Below are 24,739 nucleotides of genomic sequence, written 5' to 3'. Positions count from 1 at the left end.
CCATGCAAAGCAATGGGAAAAGTATGTTCCCACATAACTTCTGTGTTCCTGTCTGCTGTCCCATGTCTTTTTTCAACAGTACTATGAATACCTTGGCTGGTGGTGATATATGTTAGCACAACATGGCATCTTGGTTAACAACATCTGACCTTACATGAATTACATATGACCTTACATAACTGTCACCAAAGGAGCTGCGGTGGCTCAACGCGATTGCCACTGCGCTGACAAGCGATTCACCTCTGCAGCTAGGGGTTCGGATCCCGCTCTCGGCTACATGTGAATTGAGTTTGGTGGTCTCAGCCCCACCCCCGGTGGGTGTGCTATGCGAGGTGGGGTTGGGAGGACCCCCTCACACCCGCCATTGCCACCCGGGGCATGGAGAAAGGTGGCAGATTGCCTCTGGGGGAGGCCTCCCAACTCCTGCAGGCCGGCTCCTCTCTCTCTCGAGTTCACGCACAAAATACACTTTTGAAAAAAAAAACATAACTGTCAACAATAACTTACCTGGATGATATCTATCCCGAAGACGTCTAACCTGTTCCATGTGGCGCCTCTTCAGGTCAGACCACTTCTTCACAATCGCCAGCTGATTGTGTTGGCCGCCGAAGTCGGCCATTAGGGCGCTGACCACAGCCTTTTTCTCTGGCTGCCTGCGGAGCTGGTCGTACCCTGTTTCCAGGAACTTCTGCAAGATGAAGAACAAAGTATATTGTAATACTTTTGTTGACAGCCTTATGGATATATGACATAAATGTATGGTATTCAACAATTGGAAGCATTCTCGCCTTATTAATCAATGACAGGGGTAACATGACAGATTTTATATCCTGCCATTTCGGTCGCCACCTTTTTTGCATAAATATAGCAGCCATTATCATTTGCATAATTATGTATATATTATTAACAACACAGGATACACGTATAGGGGAGATATGCGTTGCTATTCATCTGACCGCTATAATTATTTTTGGACACTGATAATGGGCCTGTACAATAGATAATTTTTTTTCATCCCTATCTTTATATAGGAACAATAATATGTTTGTTAATTTTGACTTTTTGATGAATTAATTTTGAATAAATAATGGAGTTGATGTTATTTAACAACTACAACTACCAGCATGCTCTGATACACCATGTAGCTCACCGTCACCAGCTGTACAACAATTATACTTTAACTCCCAGCATGCCTGGACAGTTAATGGCTGTCCAGTAATAACAGGGAGTTGTTTTGCAACAGCTGTAGGCTCCGTTTAGGAAACAGTGCCGTACAAGATGTTTTCTTTTAATGTGGAGGTGAGGGTGGTTATGTAGGGGTATGTGTATATGTTTTGTTTTTTCATTTATATTTAGTGTGGTGTAGTGTTTTTAAGGTACAGTCAGAGGGGCATGGGGTTCACAGTAGTTTCCCGCTGAGGGTTTGAGCTGCAGCGCCGAATTTGCTTCAGCTAGAAGCACACTGTAAGCCACAGCCCATGTGAATATACCCTGTACATTCACATTGGGGGAGAGGGGGGGGTAATTGCAGCCAGTTGCATGCAGGGAGTTTTAGTTTTGCAACAGCTGGAGGCAGAATTATTTCACATTGGTCACTTTCCTCACTCTCCCATCTTCCTTTTCCCCACTTTCTTTTATTATTTTTCCCCGTGTTCTGTTTTGTTTGTCACTCTTTTTGTTTTGGTGCTTGCACTTTATGTGTGGCGAGTAGGGTGCTGGTCCTCGGGCCGGTCTCTGAAAGTCTTGGGAGTTGGTAGACTCGGCCTTCTGGTTAGGTTCACCGGCTCTCATGGGGTCTCCCTTCGGGGGAGCCTCACCGAGGAGGGTTCTGTTTCGGCAGTCCCTCCGAGGATGTTGGGTCCTTGTGGCTTCGGCTGCTTGGACCGAGATGGGTCCATATGGCTTCGGCTGTATGGACCACAGTAACTCTTTTCCCTGTCAGGAGCCTAACGCCCCGGGGGGTCAGAGACGGGACCTTTTCGGAGGACCACTGACGTATGCACCCGTCGCAGTTTTTTGTGATGTCACTCTTTAGGTGTGTGCACATTTTTCCCTGCAACGGGTGGAGTTTTTGGGTTGTGTTTTGCACGCCACAGGCTTTTCACCAGAAAAAAAACAGCTGGAGGCAGAATGGTTGCAAAACACTAAGGGTTTGTTACCTAACTCAGGGTTTCAAGACCAGTCCACCTCCAGCTGTTGCAAAACTACTACTCCCATCAGCCACGGTCTGTCAGTGCATGCTAAGAATTTTACTTTTGCTGCATCTAGGGTGCCACAGTTTAGAGACCCGTGCATAAAGGCCTGAAAAATGTGGGCCTGCAGAACTTATAATACTAGAAGTGCCAGCATTCCCAGGCATGCTGGAAGTTGTAGTTCTGCAACATCTAAAGGGCAATATGTATTCGAACGTCCTTGGGCCTTGAGGACCCTGAAGTCAGGACGTTCGCATACGTCCTATGTTCAAAAAAATGTTAAATTCATTATGCTAAATAACAAGGAAAAGTGCCTAAATACACATTTACCAACCAGGGTGTCTGCAGCTGTCCAGGCATGCTGGGACTTGTAGTTTTGTAAAAGCAGGAGACACATTGTTTGTGAAATACTAATATCTGATCATATATACTAACTTTTAAACTAGACTAAAATGCAGTTGAAGATAATGAAATAACAGTGGTCAAAATACTTACACAAATCAGCATCTTTTCCTCAGATACAGTGAAATTACTTCCAACCATCTTGCTCTGCGATTGCGTTGCGATCATAAAGTTGGAAACTGGCAAGGCTCCAGGAAATGGTCGCGTGTTGTTCGCGTGTTGTTCGCGCGATTGCGCTGCTTGGACCGAGATGGGTCCATATGGCTTCGGCTGTATGGACCACAGTAACTCTTTTCCCTGTCAGGAGCCTAACGCCCCGGGGGGTCAGAGACGGGACCTTTTCGGAGGACCACTGACGTATGCAACCGTCGCAGTTTTTTGTGATGTCACTCTTTAGGTGTGTGCACATTTTTCCCTGCAACGGGTGTAGTTTTTGGGTTGTGTTTTGCACGCCACAGGCTTTTCAACAGAAAAAAAACAGCTGGAGGCAGAATGGTTGCAAAACACTACGGGTTTGTTACCTAACTCAGGGTTTCAAGACCAGTCCACCTCCAGCTGTTGCAAAACTACTACTCCCATCAGCCACGGTCTGTCAGTGCATGCTAAGAATTTTACTTTTGCTGCATCTAGGGTGCCACAGTTTAGAGACCCGTGCATAAAGGCCTGAAAAATGTGGGCCTGCAGAACTTACAATACTAGAAGTGCCAGCATTCCCAGGCATGCTGGAAGTTGTAGTTCTGCAACATCTAAAGGGCAATATGTATTCGAACGTCCTTGGGCCTTGAGGACCCTGAAGTCAGGACGTTCGCATACGTCCTATGTCCAAAAAAATGTTAAATTCATTATGCTAAATAACAAGGAAAAGTGCCTAAATACACATTTACCAACCAGGGTGTCTGCAGCTGTCCAGGCATGCTGGGACTTGTAGTTTTGTAAAAGCAGGAGACACATTGTTTGTGAAATACTAATATCTGATCATATATACTAACTTTTAAACTAGACTAAAATGCAGTTGAAGATAATGAAATAACAGTGGTCAAAATACTTACACAAATCAGCATCTTTTCCTCAGATACAGTGAAATTACTTCCAACCATCTTGCTCTGCGATTGCGTTGCGATCATAAAGTTGGAAACTGGCAAGGCTCCAGGAAATGGTCGCGTGTTGTTCGCGCGATTGCGCATGCGCGATCGAAAAATCGCGATCGCAATATTTTTTGGTTAAAATATCATAAATATTCGATTTCAGAGTGCTCCTACAGCAGTTTTCGAAATATATGCAATCAATTTCGCATTCGCATTTTGTGAAATTGCGTTAAAATATCTCGAATATTCGATTTCAGAGTGAGCCAATCAGAGCGCTCCTACAGCATTTCTCGAAATTGCGCAATAAATATTGCATTCGCATGTTGCGATATTTCGATAAAATATAACGAATATTCTGAGCCAATCAGAGTGCTCCTACAGCATTTCTCGAAATTGCGCAATAAATATCGCATTCGCATGTTGCGATATTTCGATAAAATATCACGAATATTCTGAGCCAATCAGAGCGCTCCTCCAGCATTTGTCGAAATTGCGCAAAAAATATCGCATTCGCATTTTGCGAAATTTCGATAAAATATCACGAATATTCTGAGCCAATCAGAGTGCTCCTAGCGCTGTTGTCGAAATTTCGCCATCAATATCGCATTCGCATTTTGCGAAATTTCGACAAAATATCAAGAATATTGTGAGCCAATTAGAGTGCTCCTACCGCAGTTATTAAAAATTCGCAATTATTTTCGCATTCGCAATAGCGAAAAATCGCAATCATTTAATTTCGACAAAATATCACGAATATTCGAATTTAGCGAATATATCTCGAATATTCGAATATATATTCGAGATATATCGCGAAATCGAATATGGCATATTCTGCTCAACACTAATGATTACCACAAGCAGGCCTTAGTTTTGAAGGCTAGATTCCTAGAAAAAGGATACAATGAGTCTAAAATAGATGACACTATTAGACAAATTGCCAACATTGATAGAAAGACCATGCTTACCAAACAAGGTCAACCGGGTCGTATACGTGACAATCGTTTTGGCTGCTCTATGATTACCGGCTTTTCCAACCAGTATTTTTCGGTAAAAAAGATTTTCAATAAATATTGGAATATTCTTAAGAATGACCGAATACTTGGACCAGCAATTCCGGACAAACCGGTAGTTTTGTATAGAGGAGCACCATCCTTACGCCATAAATTGGCACCCAATGTCATCAATCCTCCAAATGTTATTTCCTTTTTTCAAACTATGAAGGGCTTCTTCCCATGCAGGAAGTGCAATATTTGTAAGGTGAACCAATTTCAGGGTCGCAGAATTGAATCATTTCAGTCTACTCAGACTCTTAAATCTTTTCCTATTGATTCCTTTATCACTTGCTCCAGTGACCACGTCATCTACTTAATTCAGTGTCCTTGCACTAAACAGTATATCGGACGGACAAAAAGGGAAGTACATGTACGACTTGAGGAACATGTAGGCAACATCAGACGAGGTTACCCTAAGCACAATTTGTCCAAACACATATGTCATAAAAGAAACTTGGAAGGAACTTTGTTTGTCCCCATTGTCAAACTACAGCCTCATTGGCGGGGTATTAACAAGGTACGCTCTATCTCTAGGATAGAGACCCAACTTATTTTCAATATGAAAAGTTACATCCCACATGGACTTAATGTCGAGTGGGATGTGAACAGTTTCATTAACAATTCTTAGTGATCCTCATTTTCAAGGATTCTATAAGTCTTTCAGACATATTTAACATGTTGGCATTCAATTCTAAACATTTTTGAGTTCCCTTAGGACAATTTTAATAACATTAGAATTTTTGCAAAATTCTAATTTTTATATCTTCAATGAGTCTTAATAGTTGTGTGGACTCTTTTTAAATTAAATTATTATACTTTTTTAAATAATATAAGTATTTTTATGTATATTCAAGATATGTATATCTCTTAGCGTCTCTTCCTGGTTCTCCCATTATTGTCATGCTCTATAATTACTATAATTTGTAAAGTTTTTGTCTTCTTCCGTTTGGCCACATGATGGCAGCACTTATTCCCGCTGTCTCCCATTTAGATTCTAATATGTTATGCCCAGTTTTTCCACACGATGGCGGTACTTCTTTTGTGCTGTCCATCTGGCCTCTTGGTATATTCTAACTGACTGTGCCAGCCCCCGTAGCCCTTTCTGGGTTATTCCCTTCTTTCAGCAATGAGGATTGGGAATTTTTAAGGGCATTACCGATCTCGTCCGTTTTTCCCTCTTCCAAGATGGCGGATCGGTGACATATAAGGGCGGACGTGAGGTCAGGAACGCCGCAGCCAATCCCCGAAGACGTCAATCTGTGACGAAACGTGTAGGCGTGGCTAGCGTTCTGACATCATCACGTCCAACTACACGAGCAGAGACAGCGGGAGAACGTGTGGAGGAGACGCCGAGATTCGATGTTGCAGCCAGTCGCTCTGGTTTCTATGTGCATGATATTTTAAACCCAAATGTGAGTGTACTCAGTTTTACAGCTATAATAAATATCGCCAGTTGAAACTATATCACGCTATGGGGGATGTTTTTTGTATCTTTTCCCTTTGAGCTGGATTCTTGAGGCAACAGCACAGGACCCATTCAGGATTCCTTACCATCTAGTCTCAGTGGGAGACCCTTTACCTGAGCTTATTCCGATCGCTGTAGCGGTCATACAGTGTGGTAAGCAGACTACATTACCTCAACACCTGGGTGTCCTCTTTCTGGTGGAGAGTCTGTTCAGGATATGTCTGGTGTCACGTCTAGAATATTATAGAAACAGCGCTTCATTTGATTATCACCTGTGGACTTTTTTTTCTTTTTTTCTTTTAGCATCACAAAAGACTTTTTTTGATTCTTATTTTTTTGCACATTGGTTTGTGAAATTCACTTTGGCACTTTTATAAGAATTTTTCAATGATATGCTAAATTTATTTGTTTAATTTTTATATATTATTCTTTTATCATTGATCACATTTAGTTGATTGGTTTTCAGTAGGGCTGTTACTGATCAAAATGTTTGTGTTCGATTAATCGATATTTTTTTTAATCGATTAATCGACTAATTTCGATTAATTATAACGCACATACAGATCCAACTACTTTTAGCTGATCTACTTGCAGGCTGATTCCCAGTGCAGCTACCAACCACTGGAAAAATGGATAGGATACAAAAAACACACAAAGGCAGCGCTTGATGGGAATAGCATTAAAACTTTTATAGTCTTCAAGTAGGTAACAAAATAAATATTGCAATGGAGATAAAATCGATGTAGCTACATAAACTGTAAAATGGTGCGAGTAATACCAAACGGTAGCAAAAGAAGTCATAAAAATATGTAGCTAAGTATGATACTGGTATAAAAATGTGTACAACGATGCCACTGCTGAATCCAGATGAGGAGAGGTTAACATCAGTCCGTTGGCATGTAGATGTCCCGTGAAGGGAACTATCACAACTCCCAGTGGATGGTTGTAGAATCCCAGGTTGATAGAGGGAAGTGTAACAGCCCTTGCGTGTGGTAGATAGTGAGGTCCCGCCGGCATGCAGATATGAAGGCACAGCAAAGGAGCCCTTCAGATGGACACGGCAGGCCCCGCCGGTGTCCGTGACATCACCGTATCTCCGACGGAACTCCCTGAAGGCCCGGAAGCCGGCGGAGAGGTGAGTACCAATCAAAATAATGTTGATCGATCAAAAAGAATTTGATCGATCAAAAAAATTAAAGATTAATCGATGAATTAATAGTTAATTTCCACAGCCCTAGTTTTCAGTGTTCAATCAATTATCTTATTACCCCCTATACAAACCTGCGCTTCCCGTGCAGGTTTTCAATTCACATTTTTTTATTTTATTATTATTTTTTTATTTTTTATTGCGCTGTACCTTTTCTTCTTCACTTATCTTTAAAATTTTGTATCTACAATTTTTTTGGTACTTGGCAGCACTGATTTATATTATTTTATTATTTTTTGGTTTTTTCTGCGCAGTGTTTTTTTCTCTACTAGAAAAAGTTTTTTCCATTTGTCTATGGAGATGGTTCACATCTCATAGACGCCGAACGCCTGTCGCCTGAAAAAAAGTCCCGGACCCTTTTTTTCAGGCGACATAGGCGTTTTCCCATTGACAGCAATGGGAAGACTTTGAGAAAAAAAAAAGTGAAAGTTTTGTACTCGCGGCAAAATACGCCGCTACACGCGAACGCGGCTGTCGCTCAGATGTGAATGCAGCCTAATGACATCACATGAGGCTTGTTATGCTTAAAAATAAAAATTGTATTTGCTCATCATTGCTCTTCATGATTACGGTACTTTTAGTCCACATACTATGGTGGTTTCAAGGGCAGTAGACTAATAATCCAGTGTAAGCCTAATTATTGGTGCATTTCAGGGAAATTTAAAGGCATTATTACACCAGCTGGGATATGATCCCCCAGTATGTTTTTAGCTTGCCACGTTGGCTCCCTTCAGAAGTATTTGCCTAGAGGCTCTTAATAAAATGCCAAAACTGCACAAATCAGCTGCTTTCTATTTATAAATTGGAGATATCTATGCATCAGAAACCCATCTTTTTATTATAAAAAATAGGCTCGGTGGGAAAAACATATGACTAGTATTATGCTTTTTAAATCATGTCATCTATGCGAAGAGGGGCATAAACGTACCAGTACATAAAAACCTAAAATGTCAGCTCATGCTACTGTCTACAAATCATTATCATTATATCTCTAAATCAACACTGACACTCTTTCCTGATTACTGTTTCCTTGTTTAATTAACTGTCCATGGGGTTCCTGAGTTCCTTCACAGGCAGATCTTGCATTAACGCATACAAATATGCAAAGGCAAACTTTAACAGGTTCAACTTGTAGATATACAAAATGGCCAACGGTTGCACTGGTGTTCCAGAAGTGTCTCTTTTGTGAGCTTATATTATCATTTAAAATGATTCTATAAGGCTGTTTATGAAAAGATATAAATATAATCTAACTAGGAAATTCCAGTAGACTGGTTATGAAAATATACAGTGGGGATCGAAAGTTTGGGCACCCCAGGTAACAATTTGTATTAATGTGCATAACGAAGCCAAGGAAAGATGGAAAAATCTCCAAAAGGCATCAAATTACAGATTAGACATTCTTATAATATGTAAAAAAAAGTAAGATTTTATTTCCATCATTTACACTTTCAAAATTACAGAAAACAAAAAAATGGCATCTGCAAAAGTTTGGGCACCCTGCAGAATTTATAGCATGCACTGCGCTCTTTGCAAAGCTGAGACCTGCCAGTGTCATGGATTGTTCTCAATCATCATCTGGGAAGACCAGGTGATGTCAATCTCAAAGGTTTTAAATGCCCAGACTCATCTGACCTTGCCCCAACAATCAGCACCATGGGTTCTTCTAAGCAGTCTAGAAAACTGAAACTGAAAATAGTTGACGCTCACAATGCTGGAGAAGGCTATAAGAAGATAGCAAAGCATTTTCAGATGTCAATATCCTCTGTTCGGAAAATGTAATTAAGAAATGGCAGTCATCAGGAACAGTGGAAGTTAAAGCAAGATCTGGAAGACCAAGAAAAATATCAGACAGAACAGCTCGCAGGATTGGGAGAAAAGCAATTCAAAACCCACGTTTGACTGCACGATCCCTCCAGAAAGATCTGGCAGACACTGGAGTTGTGGTACACTATTCCACTATAAAGAGATACTTGTACAAATATGGTCTTCATGGAAGAGTCATCAGAAGAAAACCTCTTCTACGTCCTCACCACAAAAATCAGCGTTTGAACTTTGCAAATGAACATATAGACAAGCCTGATGTATTTTGGAAACAAGTTCTGTGGAACGATGAGGTTAAAATAGAACTTTTTGGCCGGAATGAGCAAAGGTACGTTTGCAGAAGAAAGGGCACATGATTTAATGAAAAGAACCTCTGTCCAACTGTTAAGCATGGGGGTGGATCAATCATGCTTTGGGGTTGTATTGCAGCCAGTGGCACAGGGAAAATTTCACGGGTAGAAGGAAAAATGGATTCAATAAAATTTCAGCAAATTTTGCATGGTAACTTGACGCCATCTGTAAAAAAGCTGAAGTTAAAGAGAGGATGGCTTCTACAAATGGATAATGATCCTAAACACACCTCAAAATCCACGGGGGATAACACCAAGAGGCGTAAACTGAAGGTTTTGCCATGGCCTTCACAATCTCCTGACCTCAACATAATTGAAAATCTATGGATAGACCTTAAAAGAGCAGTGCGTGACAGACAGCCCAGAAATGTTAAAGAACTGGAATATTTGTGTAAGGAAGAATGGGCAAAGATACCTCAAACAAGAATTGAAAGACTCTTGGCTGGCTACAAAAAGCGTTTACAAGCTGTGATACTTGCCAAAGGGGGCAGTACAAGATATTAACTCTACAGGGTGCCCAAACTTTTGCAGACGCCATTTTTTTGTTTTCTGTAATTTTGAAAGTGTAAATGATGGAAATAAAATCAAACTTTTTTTGACATATTATAAGAATGTCTAATCTGTAATTTGATGCCTTTAGGAGATTTTTCCATCTTTCCTTGGCTTAGTTATGCACATTAATATACATTTTTACCTGGGGTGCCCAAACTTTCGATCCCTACTGTATTGTATTGTGACTGCACTTAGAGCAGAGGTTGCTCTTGTATTAATATGTGTACAGTTTCTATAGGAGTGATCAACAGTGGTCAGCTGCTATCTATCACCGCTCTCTTGACTTCATTAATTTATATTTGCTCAGTAAATATGCCTAGGGTATTATTCACATTAATATAAGTTGCACAGTTTAAGGTTCATTTTTGCTATATCCCGTAAACATTTAATGATGCTAGTAAACTATTCATAAGATTTCCAAATATAACATTGTACACTGTATTTTTTTTTAGTTAGTGGTATATTTTATATGTAAAATATTTTGAAGTTTAGTTTTTAGGATCAGTATGTGCTTTAGCATTATTGTGTTAGTAATAATTAATCAACAATAGGAACTAACAAACAATAGATTACATCAAGATTTTTTTATTATTATTACGATTTTATAGTTAATGTATTTAATTTGTATTCTGGAAGACAAACCTCACATTCCATCACACTGCATTTATTTAATCCAAAGGAATTTTTATTAGTATTGAAATGGGGAAAAAAAAGAAACAACAATTATGCTGACAAAGACCTGCACCTACATATGTTGTATTATTTAGTCAAAGAAAGAGAATTAGACAAGGTCTCTGCAATCTAGCCTACACAGAATGAAGTTATTACATAGACAGTTGTCAACTTATCAATTTTATGAAGACAAATGAAATGAGAGACCTAATCGCTGACTGTTCGGGTGAATAGGTGCAAAATATTATAGCAAAGCCCCCACAGTATACTTTGAGTATATGTGGTGGAGAAACTATGACATCAAACACCAAAAGTGTTGTGTGCTATCTCATGTATAAGGATATTTGGAAATTAAAAGTACCCATAGACATACCAGATCACAAATGTGTATATGGCAATACAGCCTAAATACACATAAGAGCCACTGTTTAAAATCAAGTAGAAGTTGTGTCTAATGGACAGCAAGTAAAAGATTCTGTCTGCCACATACCCCAAATTTTCTGAAATATTTTCAGCCAACTTCTGTGTTCATAGATTCGTTTCTTAAGAAGGGACCGGACAAATTTTGATCTATGTATGGTAACTGTGGTTGTAGAAATATTGATCTACCGATCGACTTTTGTACAACCACCCTTATAGATTTTTCCCTGCTCGACCAGCACTGCCGGCTATAGTCTGATGGAAGTCTCCCCGCTGTCAGAATACTTTAGCTCAGCGGGGAGTATTCCCCCATCTACCTTGAATGTGTGGATGGGGAAATCTGGTCAGTTTTTTTTTTCGCTTAACCCGCTGGATGAGTGAAGAGAACTGACTAATCTATGGGCTTTACACAGGATTGTCTATTTAATCGTTCCATTGTTGTATGGCAGGCACACTTTAGCTATCATCTTCTTGGCAGTAAACAGTACTGTACCTCATGCAAAACATTGAGCAGATAAATGTTTAATTCTGAAGACTCAAGCATTGCTGAGGATCTAGTTGTACCACTGGAACCCCTGGAATACCTAGTTTGGACATACTTATGTTTGATAGCTTAAGACTCAAGCCTCTTACACACGCACGGTTTTCTCGGCCAGAAACAGCAAGAAAACTGCTGACAGAGCTTTCTTGCCGAGTAAACCCTGCGTGTGTACGAGGCTTTGAGGTTTCTTGTCTGGAAAACTGCCCAGAATCTCAAAGAGAAAAATAGAGAACCTGCTCTCTATTTTCTCGTTGTGATTCTTGGCAGTGTTTTCCTGCCGAGAAACCCGAACGTGTGTATACTTACCTGCCTCCATGGAAACCCGCGCATGCTCGAAATGACTGACGCATGCACGGTACAGTAGCTTCCAAGGCATAGGTAGGGTGAAGCAAGATGGCAGTGACGGCATCGAATGTGACAAGCGCATGCTCGTTGTAGTCGATGACGTCACCGCATTCGTGCCATTCAAAAGAACGGCGGTTCTTTTGAATCGTACGTGTGTACACCCGGCCGGCAAGCAAATCTTGCCAGAATCCCGGCCGTGTGTACAGGGCTTTACACTGTTTTTTCAATTGAATGATCTCTAATGTACCACCTTCTTCTTTCTAGAATAGCCTGTATCATCGGAGAGTGAAAAGAGTCAGTAATGAAGTCGGAACAGGAGATGAAAATCAATACATCACAGAGAGCACTGAATCATTTGTCTTAAGGGTAGGTATTTATTATTTATGTAAATCATTCAGTGTTTCACAGGGGAAAACACTTAAATCATGCCTTTTTGAATACAAGGAGGGGTCTGATTCTCTAGATACCATGAGCATTGATTAAAAGGTAATAAGAGCATCATGTTGTTCTTGATCCTTCCCTCAATTATTATTATTATTCATAGGTTGCCAATTCAGAGGATTGACATAAAGATGCTTCACATGCCAAGGGTTATAAATACATAGGCCACACAAAAAATCAATGAAGCAAAAATATTGCATAATTATAAATGTTCAAAGCCTAGGCTATGGTAATGTGAGTGAGATGTTTCTACTAAATATTACTAATATACATTCGTTGTTCAGTCTCGAAAAAAAGTACCCGCTGTAGAAGAAGAAGAAAAAGAAGAAGGAGAAGAAGAAGAAGAAGAAGGTAATAACAAAAGTCTAGAATTCAATAAAAAATGTAGCTCAGAAGGTTGGACTATTGCAACATATGACACTGCACAGCCAGAACAATCAACAAGTGACACAGTACAAAAAGGGATGCAGCTGAATGGAACTTATGAAAATAAGACTGCAGAATTGTTCTCTGATGAATATGACACCAGTGCACCAGAGGAGCCTGGTAGAGTGGAAACATCCTTTGGAAGTCATGACACAGATGAGGAAGAAGTACTTGAACATTTCTCTGGGACAGAGCGCAAAATTATACAGGGAATCATGAATGTACCCTATACGGCAAAGAAGAAGGTTTTCATGGTGTACATCTGTGGAGGTTACCAAGGTACCAGTATATATAACATTAGTAGTTCTTCTGCTTAGGTTTTACATGAAAAAATAAAAGGAGGCAATTACTTTGAAGAAGGCCACAATGCTGAACAACAATATTTTCGTGAGTACTTTAAATATTTATCATACCCTACCTTAATTTATTTTAATTTAATTGGTACATTTTTTCACCTATCAAAACTACGAGATGAGAAATGTGTCTGTCTTGTAGAGAATACACATGTACACTCCTGTCACAAGCATACACACACTGGGCTGGTTATACATTAAATAAACAATATGCCATATGACTCGGCATGTTTCTATCAAAAGTTGTTTCCACAAACTTTAGACTTTAGACTTTACTATGCAGACAGTGGGCCGGATTCAGATACATTGGCGTATCTGTCCGGCCCGTTACGCCGCTCTAACTTTGGGCGCTAGTTCTTTATTCACAAAGAACTTGCGCCCTTAGTTAGAGCGGCGTAGCGTATCTGTTGCGGCGTAAGGCCGCGTAATTCAAATGGGGATGTAGGGGGCGTGTTTTATTTAAATTTCCCTTGACCCCGCGTTTTCTACATTTTACTTGGACGGCGCATGCGCCACCTGTAAAATCTCCCAGTGTGCATTGCTCTAAATGACATCGCAAGGACGTCATTGCTTTCGTCGTGAACGTAAATTACGTCCATCCGTATTCGCGAACGACTTACGCAAACAACGTAAAAATTTCAAAACTCGGTGCGGGAACGACGGCCATACTTAACATTAGCTACACCTCATATAGCAGGGGTAACTATACGCCGGAAAAAGCCAAACGCAAACAACGTAAAAAAAAAGCGCCGGGCGGTCGTTCGTTTCTGAATCGGCGTAACTCCTCATTTGCATATTTGTCGCGTAATAATACGGAAGCGCCACCTAGCGGCCGGCCTGGAATTGCAGCCTAAGATCCGACGGTGTAAGACACTTACACCTGTCGGATCTTAGGGATATCTATGCGTAACCTGATTCTATGAATCAGGCGCATAGATACGACTGTCGGAACTCGGAGATATGACGGCGTATCAGGAGATACGCCGTCGTATCTCTTTCTGAATCCGGCCCAGTGTGCCTTTTTTTATAAGATCAGGTTCATTACTAAAATATGTATATTTGCAAAAGAGCTATAGCCATTATTTTCATGTGAGAAAGGTGTATTATTACAATCCATATATTTACCCAGTGAAGCACCAGATTAATTGAAATTTTGTAACAGTACTCAAAAGTATAATTCTGGTGTTTGAAACCATAAATATTTAAAACCTAGTCTTCAACAATAGGAGACAGCACTGATATGTTCCTATGAAGCGGTCCCCTTCTACTTTGAGGCCAGTGAGGACCACCAGAGGTCAAGTAGGCTAATGCCGCGTACACACGGTCAGAATTTCCGACCACAAATGTTCGATGTGAGCTTGTTGTTGGAAAATCCGACCGTGTGTATGCTCCATCAGACATTTGCTGTCGGAATTTCTGACAACAAATGTTTGAGAACTGGTTCTCAATTTTTCCAACAACAAAAGTTCTTGTCGGAAATTTCGACCTCGTGTACACAATTCAACGCACAAAAATTATACACATGCTCGGAATCCATTTGACGCATGCTCGGAATCTTTGAACTTAATTTTTCTCGGCTTGTCGTAGTGTTGTACATCACTGCGGTCTTGATATTCAGAATTTACGACAACATTTGTGTGACCGTGTGTATGCAAGACAAGTTTGAGCGAACATCCGTCGAAAAAAAAAATCCACAGTTTTGATGTTGGAATGTCTGATTGTGTGTACGCGGCATAAAAGTTACCCCAGGACTGTGTCCTTGTGGTTGAGGATTTAACACATGTTTGACAGTCACATTTACAGTGTTTGAAGATTTTTATTCTCACCATCAGTTGAAGGAGAGAAGGCAAGGATAGATACCTATGGCTCCATACAGACTCCAGACTCCACTCTCTTCTAATCAGAATAAGGGTCTTCAAGCCATAACCAGCATTCTGTAATTGGTAGTACCTTAGAGATCGAGAGTGCGTGGTTATATTCTTATTTCCCGATGAGTTAACATTTTTCCTGAAAGCTTTTGGATTCACACACTTTTTTGGGACCCCAGGGTCTTCACAAGGTTCATCCAAATATGTATGAAGTGCACAAAATGCTTGGGACAGGTATGTGCAACATGCAGAGCGCAGAGGTCAGGAGTGTCCAGGTTGTGAAATCACAGTCAACCCCCCTCCACCACTCTCTACTTCCTAGCACAACCCCCCCCCCCCCAAACTCCACTTCCCAGCACAAATCCTCTCCCCCCTAAAACAACCCTCCCCAGTCCAAATTCTCTCCACTCCAGCACAAATCCTCTCCTTCCCCAAATCATTCCCAAGGAAAAATCCTCTCGTATTGAATCCTTCCCCTCCAAATCCCCCCCAGCACGACCCTCCTCAAATCCCCCTTTCCAGCACAAATCCCCTCCTTGCCCAAATCTCCCCCCAGCACTAATCCCCCCCTAATCCCGCTCTTAGCACCCACCAGATTACCACCCAGATTCCACCTTCTAGTACAAATTCCCCCATTCTCCTGCAGCTCCAAATCCTTTACTGCAATCTTCCCTAGCACAAATCATCTTTCCTGCCAAAGCCCCCCTCTTAGCACAAGTCCTTCCCAGCACAAATTCCCTATCCACACTGCAGAAATTACCTTTCCCCCAAATCCCCCCTCTTAGCACAAATCATCTGCAACTGGGATGTTTCCACACAATTCGAAAAGAGTGATGATACACAAAAGGGTCAAATGGGGGGAATGGGGCTATATTCATATCTGTATTTATATATTCAATGTGATGCCAGCTTCTATTTGTGTATTTTTAGTAAAGAATTTTATGACTAGGCACATTTTTATAGAGATAGTTTTGATGCATTGGTAGCTAAAAGATCCCATGGTAATTCAATTTATTTTTTTCTTTCAATCTTCCTTTATTTGGTTTTTAAGCAGAAAAGTAACATAAACCAGGGAAGCACTCACTGGTTTTAAAATCAGAACATAATACAACAAAAAGCTGTCAACAAACTTTGCAGATAATTCACAATATCGTCTCCAAAAATACAATTTGTATCTTTCTTATCTCATCATAACTCTTCTTTCCCGACCTCAATGACCCAGAGTCTGCTCAACTAATACTCCCTCTTAACCATTGGATTTCATTTCTACCCTCCTATGGGCAAATAAGCCCCCACAAATCCGGATAACCCTATATCCCCGAGGAGTTGGGGCATTTTTCTTCCCTTGTTCAGTCTCCCTCTGCTTTAAACCGCCCTGCTCCCAAAAAAAAAAAAAAGGAAAACCCCTCTCTTCCACCCCTCCCCCCAATCCTCTAGCAACATCTCTCTCTCCGCCGCACCCCCCGCTCCCGGGTCCCCCCGTCAGTCCGCGTCTATCAAGGTCCTCCCCTCCTCAGAGTACCTGAACACGTTCCACTCCGCCAACATAGCCAGATATACCTTCCGGTTCTGCCTTGAAGTCCATACCAATTTCTCCATTCTATTCAAGTCCTCCACCCGCTTAAGCCACATCCTTACAGTTGGTGGCTGAGACTGTTTCCACATCACTGGGATACAGGCACAAGCTGCATTTAAAAAATGACAGACTACGGATTTCCTATACCGCCTAACCGATATCTCTGTGTCCTGCAGCAGGTAAAAGGACCACTCCCCTGGTAATTCCTCCTCACTAAATTTTTGCACTATTTCCCAGACCTTTGTCCAAAAAGGTAAAATCTTAGGACAGGCCCAAAAGATGTGCATTAAAGTTCCTCCTTTTCTCCCACACCTCCAACATCTGTCTGACATATCTGGGTAACACCTATTTAATACAACAGGGGTACGATACCACTGAGATAAAATCTTAAAATACATCTCTTGTGTCTTCACACACACAGATGATTCAAATATGTTCCGAAGTATTTTATTATTTTTCTCCTCTGTAAAGGGTCTTCCCAGCTCCACCTCCCACTTATTAAAAAAGGGTATTTGAGAGTCCTCTGCAGGTGCGTTTAATAGTTCACTAATTCTTGAGAGGGAATGCCGAAACATCCCACTCCCGCTACAGTACCTCTCAAACATTGTCAGCCTACGCTCGTATCTAGCTGGGGACTTCAAAGTATCCAGGAAATTCAATATTGTGCTAGCGCTAGTCCTCTTACCCCCAGCACTAATCTTGTCTATCTCTCCAGGCCAGCCTGTCCCCCAGTACAATTCTCTCTCCCTTTCTGAACATAGAGATCTCAGATACAGCAGGGAATAGGACATGTTCTTCCTTCCAGTTTCCTTCATGTTTGGGTCATGTGAAATGTCAGAGCCGAGGATGAGCCTAGGCCAGTGGTCTCAAAGTACCGGCCCGCGGGCCATTTGCGGCCCGCGGACCAGTTATAAATGGCCCGCAGGCAGGATGGAAGTGAGGGGAGCAAAAAAAAAAAACAATTTTATTTTTATTTTTTGAGCTGGCGCCATCTGGTGGTGAGCCGTTGGTATTACAAGTTATTACCACCAGATGTGAGCTGGCGCCATCTGGTGGTGGCCGTTGGTATTACAAGTTAAGCATTACAAGTTAAACAGCAATTCTAATGTCTTTTTACACTATTTTCACTGCCATCTTCTTCCCTCTTATTAGAACCCCCAAACATTATATATATTTTTTATCCTAACACCCTAGAGAATAAAATAGCGATCGTTGCAATACTTTCTGTTACGCGGTCTTACAAGCGCACTTTTTTGGGAAAAAATTACACTTTTTTTAATTAAAAAATAAGACAACAGTAAAGTTATCCCCATTTTTTTTAATATTATGAAAGATAATGTTACGCCGAGTAAATTCATACCCAACATGTCACGCTTCAAAATTGTGTCCGCTTGTGGAATGCCGACAAACTTTTTTACCCTTTAAAATCTTCATAGGCGACGTTTAAAAAAATCTACAGGTTGCATGTTTTAAGTTACAGAGGAGCTAGAATTATTGCTCTCACTCTACCAATCGCGGCGATACCTCACATGTGTGGTTTGAACACCGTTTACATATGCGGGCGCTGCTCACATATGTGTTCGCTTCTGCGCGCAAGCTCGTCGGGACGGGGTGCGTTTTCTGGCTCCTAACTTTTTTAGCTGGCTCCTAGATTCCAAGCAAATTTGTCAAACCCTGACTTACACCAGTGCTGGTGGTAATAATGCGCTCGCTGACACCAGTGCTGGGGGTTAATAATGTGTTCGCTGACACCAGTACTGTTGTTTTTGAAGTTTGAAAGTTTGCATGCGGCCCCCCATGGCATATGAAAACTTGTCTTGTGGCCCTCAGGTAATTTGAGTTTGAGACCCCTGGCCTAGGCGAAGCTTCCCTCAGCTCTAAACTTGTTTGCTCTAAAAGGCAGCTGGCAGAAGACATGCCAGCTGCTGCAGTTGCTGGGTATTGTGGCGTCAAGGTCTGGGGACCCCCTATAGGCGATGCAGGGCACAAACCCTAGGTGTCCGGCCCTAGCAACACTCCTGTCTGTAGTAGTAATATACTTCCTGTTCTATATGCATAAATACATTACAGTAATATACTTCCTGTTCTATATGCATAAATACAGTACAGTGAGTGAGTGTCATTTTGAGAAAAGTGTGTTACTGGCGAAATCACCAGGTGAAGATTAAGGGAAAAAGTTTAAAAAAGAAAACAAACGCAACCACCAATTCTAATGCGTAACGCGTACAGACGGTCATTTTTTGTGATGAAAAAAAAAGGATGTTTTAAATCATGAAATAAAACAACGTTTTTGAAACTTCATTTTCAAAAACGATGTTGCCTACACACCATCGTTTTTTCAAAATGCTCTAGCAAAGCGCGGTTACGTTCAGCACTCTTTTCCATTGAAACTAGCTTCATAACTTGCTTCTGAGCATGCGCGGGTTTTGCCCACACACTATTATTTTAATTGACACAAAAAACGACGTTTTGAAAAACGACACAAAAAATTCAAGCATGTTCGAATTTTTTTTTGGTCGTTTTTCAGAAGACATAAAACAACGTTTTCCCCACACATGGTCATTTTAAATGACGTTTTTAAAAACTACGTTTTTTTTCATCACAAAAAAACGACCGTCTGTACGCGGCATAAGGACTGATAAGCTAGGATATATGACGTTTTTGCTCTTGGGTCTAAAGAGGAGTTTATTGGCTTCTTGGAGTAGTATTCACAAATATTCAGTTAAGCCCTATACACACGATCAGTTTGTCCGGACCGGACAAACCGATCGTGTGTGGGCCCCATCGTTTTTTTTCCATCGGTGAAAAAAAATAGAACATGTTTTTAAAAGTCTCCTATGGATAAAAGACCGATAGAAAAAAACGATTGTCTGTGTAGAAATCCATCGGTCAAAAATCCACGCATGCTCAGAATCAAGTCGATGCATGCTCGGAAGCATTGAACTTAATTTTTCTCAGCACGTCGTAGTGTTTTACGTCACCGCGTTGGACACGGTCAGATTTTTTGACTGATGGTGTGTAGGCAAGACTGATGAAAGTCAGCTTCATCGGATATCTGACGAAAAAATCCATCGGATTAGATTCCATCAGATATCCGATCGTGTGTACAGGGCTTTAGAAGCATCCTTGGGCATTCTCACAGTTTCTTGAGCATTTCTAGCAGTCATGAAATGTTCATAGATATTGACATTTGCATTCGCTATAGGCTGAGATTCTTTTAATGGTGAACGCATGCATCTATAGTTTATTAAAGCCCCAGAATGCTAAGAATTAAAAATGATGGATTGTGTATATGTCTCCATGATCTTTTTTTCAGATTCCTTTCCAGAGCGCAATGCCTTATTCACAAAGTCTTATCCAGAGCTCTATATTTACTTTAAGGAAAAAGGCATTGAATTTCGTATAATTGATCTTAGATGGGGCTTAAAGGATGGAATCAGCAATGATCATGTTATGACCTTCTTACACCTGAAGACTCTACAAAAATGCCAGGAAGCAGGACACACAGCTTTCTTTGTAAGACCATTATTTCACTTTTTAGGAGGGTTATAATACATACTTGGCAGTAGGAAGGACTATATATCAAGATACAGTGCTAGAACATTCTTTACTTAACAACTAGCAATCTTACAGCCACGTTAGTGATCTATTAAAATAATAAGGTGGTATGTTCATAAATGGATTTTGCCTATACCTATAGATCTACAGAAGACTTATATCTCTCTAACATAATCGTAATCTTAATCTATATCTCAATGTCTGACAATATAAGTGGAGACTGTTGAAGCTGCAAAGGGAGGGGGAGAAAAAAACATATTAATTTCCAATGTTTTGGAATTAGATGTCCAACATACTTATTCAAGTGTCTACAAATTTTTGGCCATGTGTATGTATGTATATTTACAAATTCTCTTTTCTTTCTGTTAATCGCATATACTAATTTAAAGGTTTAACATTTACATATTAGTGTTTTTTAGGACAGAAATATGACCAACTGAACATTCCATCTACATTAACAAAGGAATCATTTGAAGGTATCAAAGCCACATTAGAGAAAATGAAGTTGGCAGCAGCAAAGGCAAAGCTTAGTGGAACCAGTGCAATGGATTCTGCTGGTGGAGAGGAAGCTTTACCATCGGTGAAAGATGATGGTACATCCTCTGAGTCACAAAATCTGCAAAATTCCACAGAAGACAAACCTACAACCGACCCTGCAAATACTGACATTTCTAAAGACCAAGATGAGAAGGACATGTTTGACCCCAGTCAGAAAAAAACATCTCTTAAATTTGACAGAGACCTCTCTCTTCTGAACCAATGGTTTAAGCTGGATGAGAATGCTATACCCAGTGTATATAGACTTCAACCTATTAGGTAGATATGTTAAAGTTGCACATGAAACCAAGCGAGTAATGTTTGCTATTTATATTTGTTATTAATCCACATCTAAACATCACAGTTGGCTATTCTTAATAAAATATGCTATATAAGTTTTCAAAAATATCAATTACTGACAATCTTCTATTTTCATTATGAGATTTTGGGCATTTTATGGGATGAAGATCCTGTACACATCCCTCAATAATCATAAAGAAACCCTCAAAATCCTAATATTCTGGATGGGCCACATCTTGTGTATGCCATACAGCTCTGGTCAACAGTACTCGGGAAGGATGTGCTAGAACTGGAGAGAGAAGGGAAACAAAGCTAATAAGGGGACTGGAGGACCTCAGTTACAAGCATTAAACGTATTCTCACTGGAGAAGAGATGCTTGAAAGGACATAAGGAAGAGATAATATACAAATACCTCAACTGTGATTTTAGCAAAGGGAAACAACTATTCAGTTTCAGGTTGCTTAAGAAGACACACGGCCACTAAACAAATTGGAGGAGAAGCCATTCAACCTTAAACTACGTAGGGGGTCCTTTACTGTCAGAGTGGTAAGGATGTGGAACTCCCTTCCACAATCAGTGGTGTCCACAGGAAGTCTTTAAAAAAACTCTTAGATGGCATCTTAGCGAACACAATATACAGGGATATGAGAAATGGCATTGACATAAACAAGCACACAAACACCCACACAGGTTGAATGGTGTCTTTATTCAACCTTACCAGCTATGTACCTATGTATTAAAGCCATGTCCCAAATCCACAGATGCTAAAACAAAATGGAGTGTAAACATAAATCAAATATCCTAATAGGCCTGATGATTGCAGGTATATGTGAATCATAAGTCTACAGTATATTGACTTGTCTTTAGAGCTGAAGTCTGTAACCAGACTTGGTTAAAGGTTCTCAGACAATAGTAAGCCAAGAAATGCTGCAACATGGCTGGTTGTAGGCAATAATAGACCTATACTGCCATTCATATACATAAATATGGGTATCAGGCAATTTAACTTGCACAGCGACTGGTGTTAATTTATGTGATCCACTTGTGTTGTTGAGGGCTAGATAACAGCTATTGGTAAAATAAGTAATGCTACCTATTTACCCAAGCCTAATGACTCGCTCCTATTGAGTGTTTTTTTATTCAGTAATCTGCCATGCCTGCATATGCACTGAGATGGACAGAAGCAATTGGGTGGGATTTTGCAAAACAAGCGGATAACGTAAGTTAACACCACCAGAGGTATAAACAGAGTTGGCTATCATATTTACATCTGTGACCAGCAGTATATGTCAGGTATTAACTATAGCCAGCCAAATTGCAGCTTTGCTTGGCTTACTATTGTCTGAGTTTGGCTATAGTCTTCAGCTATTTAACCCAGTTAACATAGGCTTATGATTCATGTATACCTGCAATCATCAGGTCTAATAGGATATCTGATTTTTGTTTACATGCTATGAAGTTTTACCATCCACTGAATTGGAACGTGTCTTTTTGATCCCGAGTTTTTTTGTCTTTTGACAACATTGTCTATCGTAATGCCGCGTACACAGGATCAGGCTTTTGCCCGGCCAAAAGCACATCAGAATTCCGACGGAATTCCATCGGAGAAATGTTCTATATTTAAACTCAGATGGAATTCATCTGAATTTCCGTTGGAATTTCTCCGATGGGGCATACACACTGTCCGAATATCCTATGGAAAAAGTCCATCTGACTTACTTTCAGCACTGTGGGTTTATTGAGGGATTTGTGCACAATATAAATACATTAATAAAGTATGGTAAACACTTTTGCTACATTATAGTTTTTTGTATGAGTAATATTTATTTTTTATCTGTTTTATGTTGTTTTGATTTTGGATTAGCAACTGTATATGTATATATTAGTTGTTTCAACAGCCCAAATGTAGTCTTGCTTTTTTTTATTATTCAGCTTTTAAACTAACATATCCTTCCTAACAATGATCATAGTAAGCTTATAAAAATATTATCAGGCATATCTGCAAATGTGGCTAAAATATAGCCATTTTGCATGCTCCTGTTTTAGCAGCAATAAAAGGTTTGGGCAGGAACATTGCTTGGTATGAAAAGTCGAACACTGCACTGATCCCTTGCTTGCCACTCTGGTTCATGTCTTGTCTTGGTTATTTAGAAATTAAAAACTACTTGCACCTAGAATGGCTGGGTAGTACACATTCAAAATAATATTAGAAAATCTAAAGTGTGTACTGTGACAGCAAACTTCTGTAGTTTCCTCAAAGTTCCACATGACAGCTTAGGGATCTGAATTTCTCTAGTTGAAACCCTCTCCTAAAAGTAGCCCAGATGCTCATTAGAGGAGCAGCTCTGAACCAGGATAAAAGTAAAGAGGCTTATGCAATGGGAGCTTCCTTTGTACTGCAGTGGGTCCGCTTTATTTGTTCTAAATGTACAGTACCGTTCAGAATGGATATACTGGAAAATATGTATACAGGCTAAACATTGTTATGGTGCCTACTACTGAAAAGCAAAGTAGAATAAAGTTGTTTTTACTTGGTAATTTCAGCAGCTTTTAATAGAGTCCCACATGCGCTCTGAGTTTTTGAGGTTCTGGGCATCTGTACCCTTTCTTTGTATTACTGATGTTAGCTGCTATGAGATATTTGCAACTAACTTTTATTATTTTCTTCAATTTGCAGCACATATTATGGAGACATATTTAGCCGAGATCCTTCACGCAGACAACAGGCCAAGAGTAAATGGTTAGGTACAATGCAAAGACTATACGGTATACTCCAGGAATACAGCCTGCTTGCACTTGGTAAAGAGGCAGCAGAAAAGCTCCTGAAACCAGGTACAAGAACACAAAAAATTATTCTTACCTTCATGTTGTAACAATATGCAAGTTTTGTATTAAATTTCTGTCTGAGGAAGTTGTGCTGAGAGCTCAGCATTGGTATCCTGTTACAGAACAAGTTAAGTATATAAAACAAGGGATTAGTTTAGTGTTAGGCCCCGTACACACGACCGGATCTGTCCGCTGGGATTTATCCGCGGATCAGTTCCAGCAGACAAATCCGGTCGTGTGTACGGCCTAGCGGACATTTTTCGGCGGACATTTGTCCAGCCGACCGTTTTTCAAGCGGATAAAAATTTCTTAGCATGCTAAGAAATCTATCCGCTGGAAACCTGTCCGTCGGATGCGTTCGGTCGTCTGTACAGACTCACCGGACACGTCCGACAGACCGCCATCCCTCGCATGCGTCATACTGATTCGACGCATGCGTGGAAGCTTTGAACTTCCAGGGCCGCCCACGTCGCTGCGCCATCGTCGCGGCGACGGCGTGGCCACGCCCCGCGTATTGTTTACGCGCGGATTTCTGTCTGATGGTGTGTACAACCATCAGACAGAAATCTCCAGGCGGACATTATCCGCCCGTGTGTACGGGGCCTTAAAGTATGTTTGAAACCAAAAGTTTTTTTGTTTTTTTTTATGCTGTTGTCTGTGTCCGATTGGGATGACCCTGACAACAGGAAGTGAGAGGAAATCTCTCCAAAGTGAAGGGAAATCCTCTCTGAGGCCGCGTACACACG

General features: G+C 40.6%; 1 protein-coding gene across 1 annotated transcript in view; it reads left to right on the top strand.

Annotated features, from left to right (window-relative positions):
• LOC120921252 overlaps nucleotides 1-24,739 on the top strand; it is a 140,758-nt gene that overhangs the window by 36,959 nt on the left and 79,060 nt on the right. The window contains exons 5-9 of the mRNA XM_040333973.1: nucleotides 12,372-12,473; nucleotides 12,833-13,253; nucleotides 20,088-20,287; nucleotides 20,739-21,145; nucleotides 23,845-23,999. Coding sequence (XP_040189907.1) covers nucleotides 12,372-12,473; nucleotides 12,833-13,253; nucleotides 20,088-20,287; nucleotides 20,739-21,145; nucleotides 23,845-23,999 — 1,285 coding nt within the window. The remainder of the gene's footprint in view (nucleotides 1-12,371; nucleotides 12,474-12,832; nucleotides 13,254-20,087; nucleotides 20,288-20,738; nucleotides 21,146-23,844; nucleotides 24,000-24,739) is intronic.

Source organism: Rana temporaria, chromosome 1 (assembly GCF_905171775.1).
Source record: "Rana temporaria chromosome 1, aRanTem1.1, whole genome shotgun sequence".
NCBI classification, from domain to species: Eukaryota; Metazoa; Chordata; class Amphibia; order Anura; family Ranidae; genus Rana; species Rana temporaria.
This window is presented reverse-complemented; position numbering and strand designations above follow the sequence as displayed.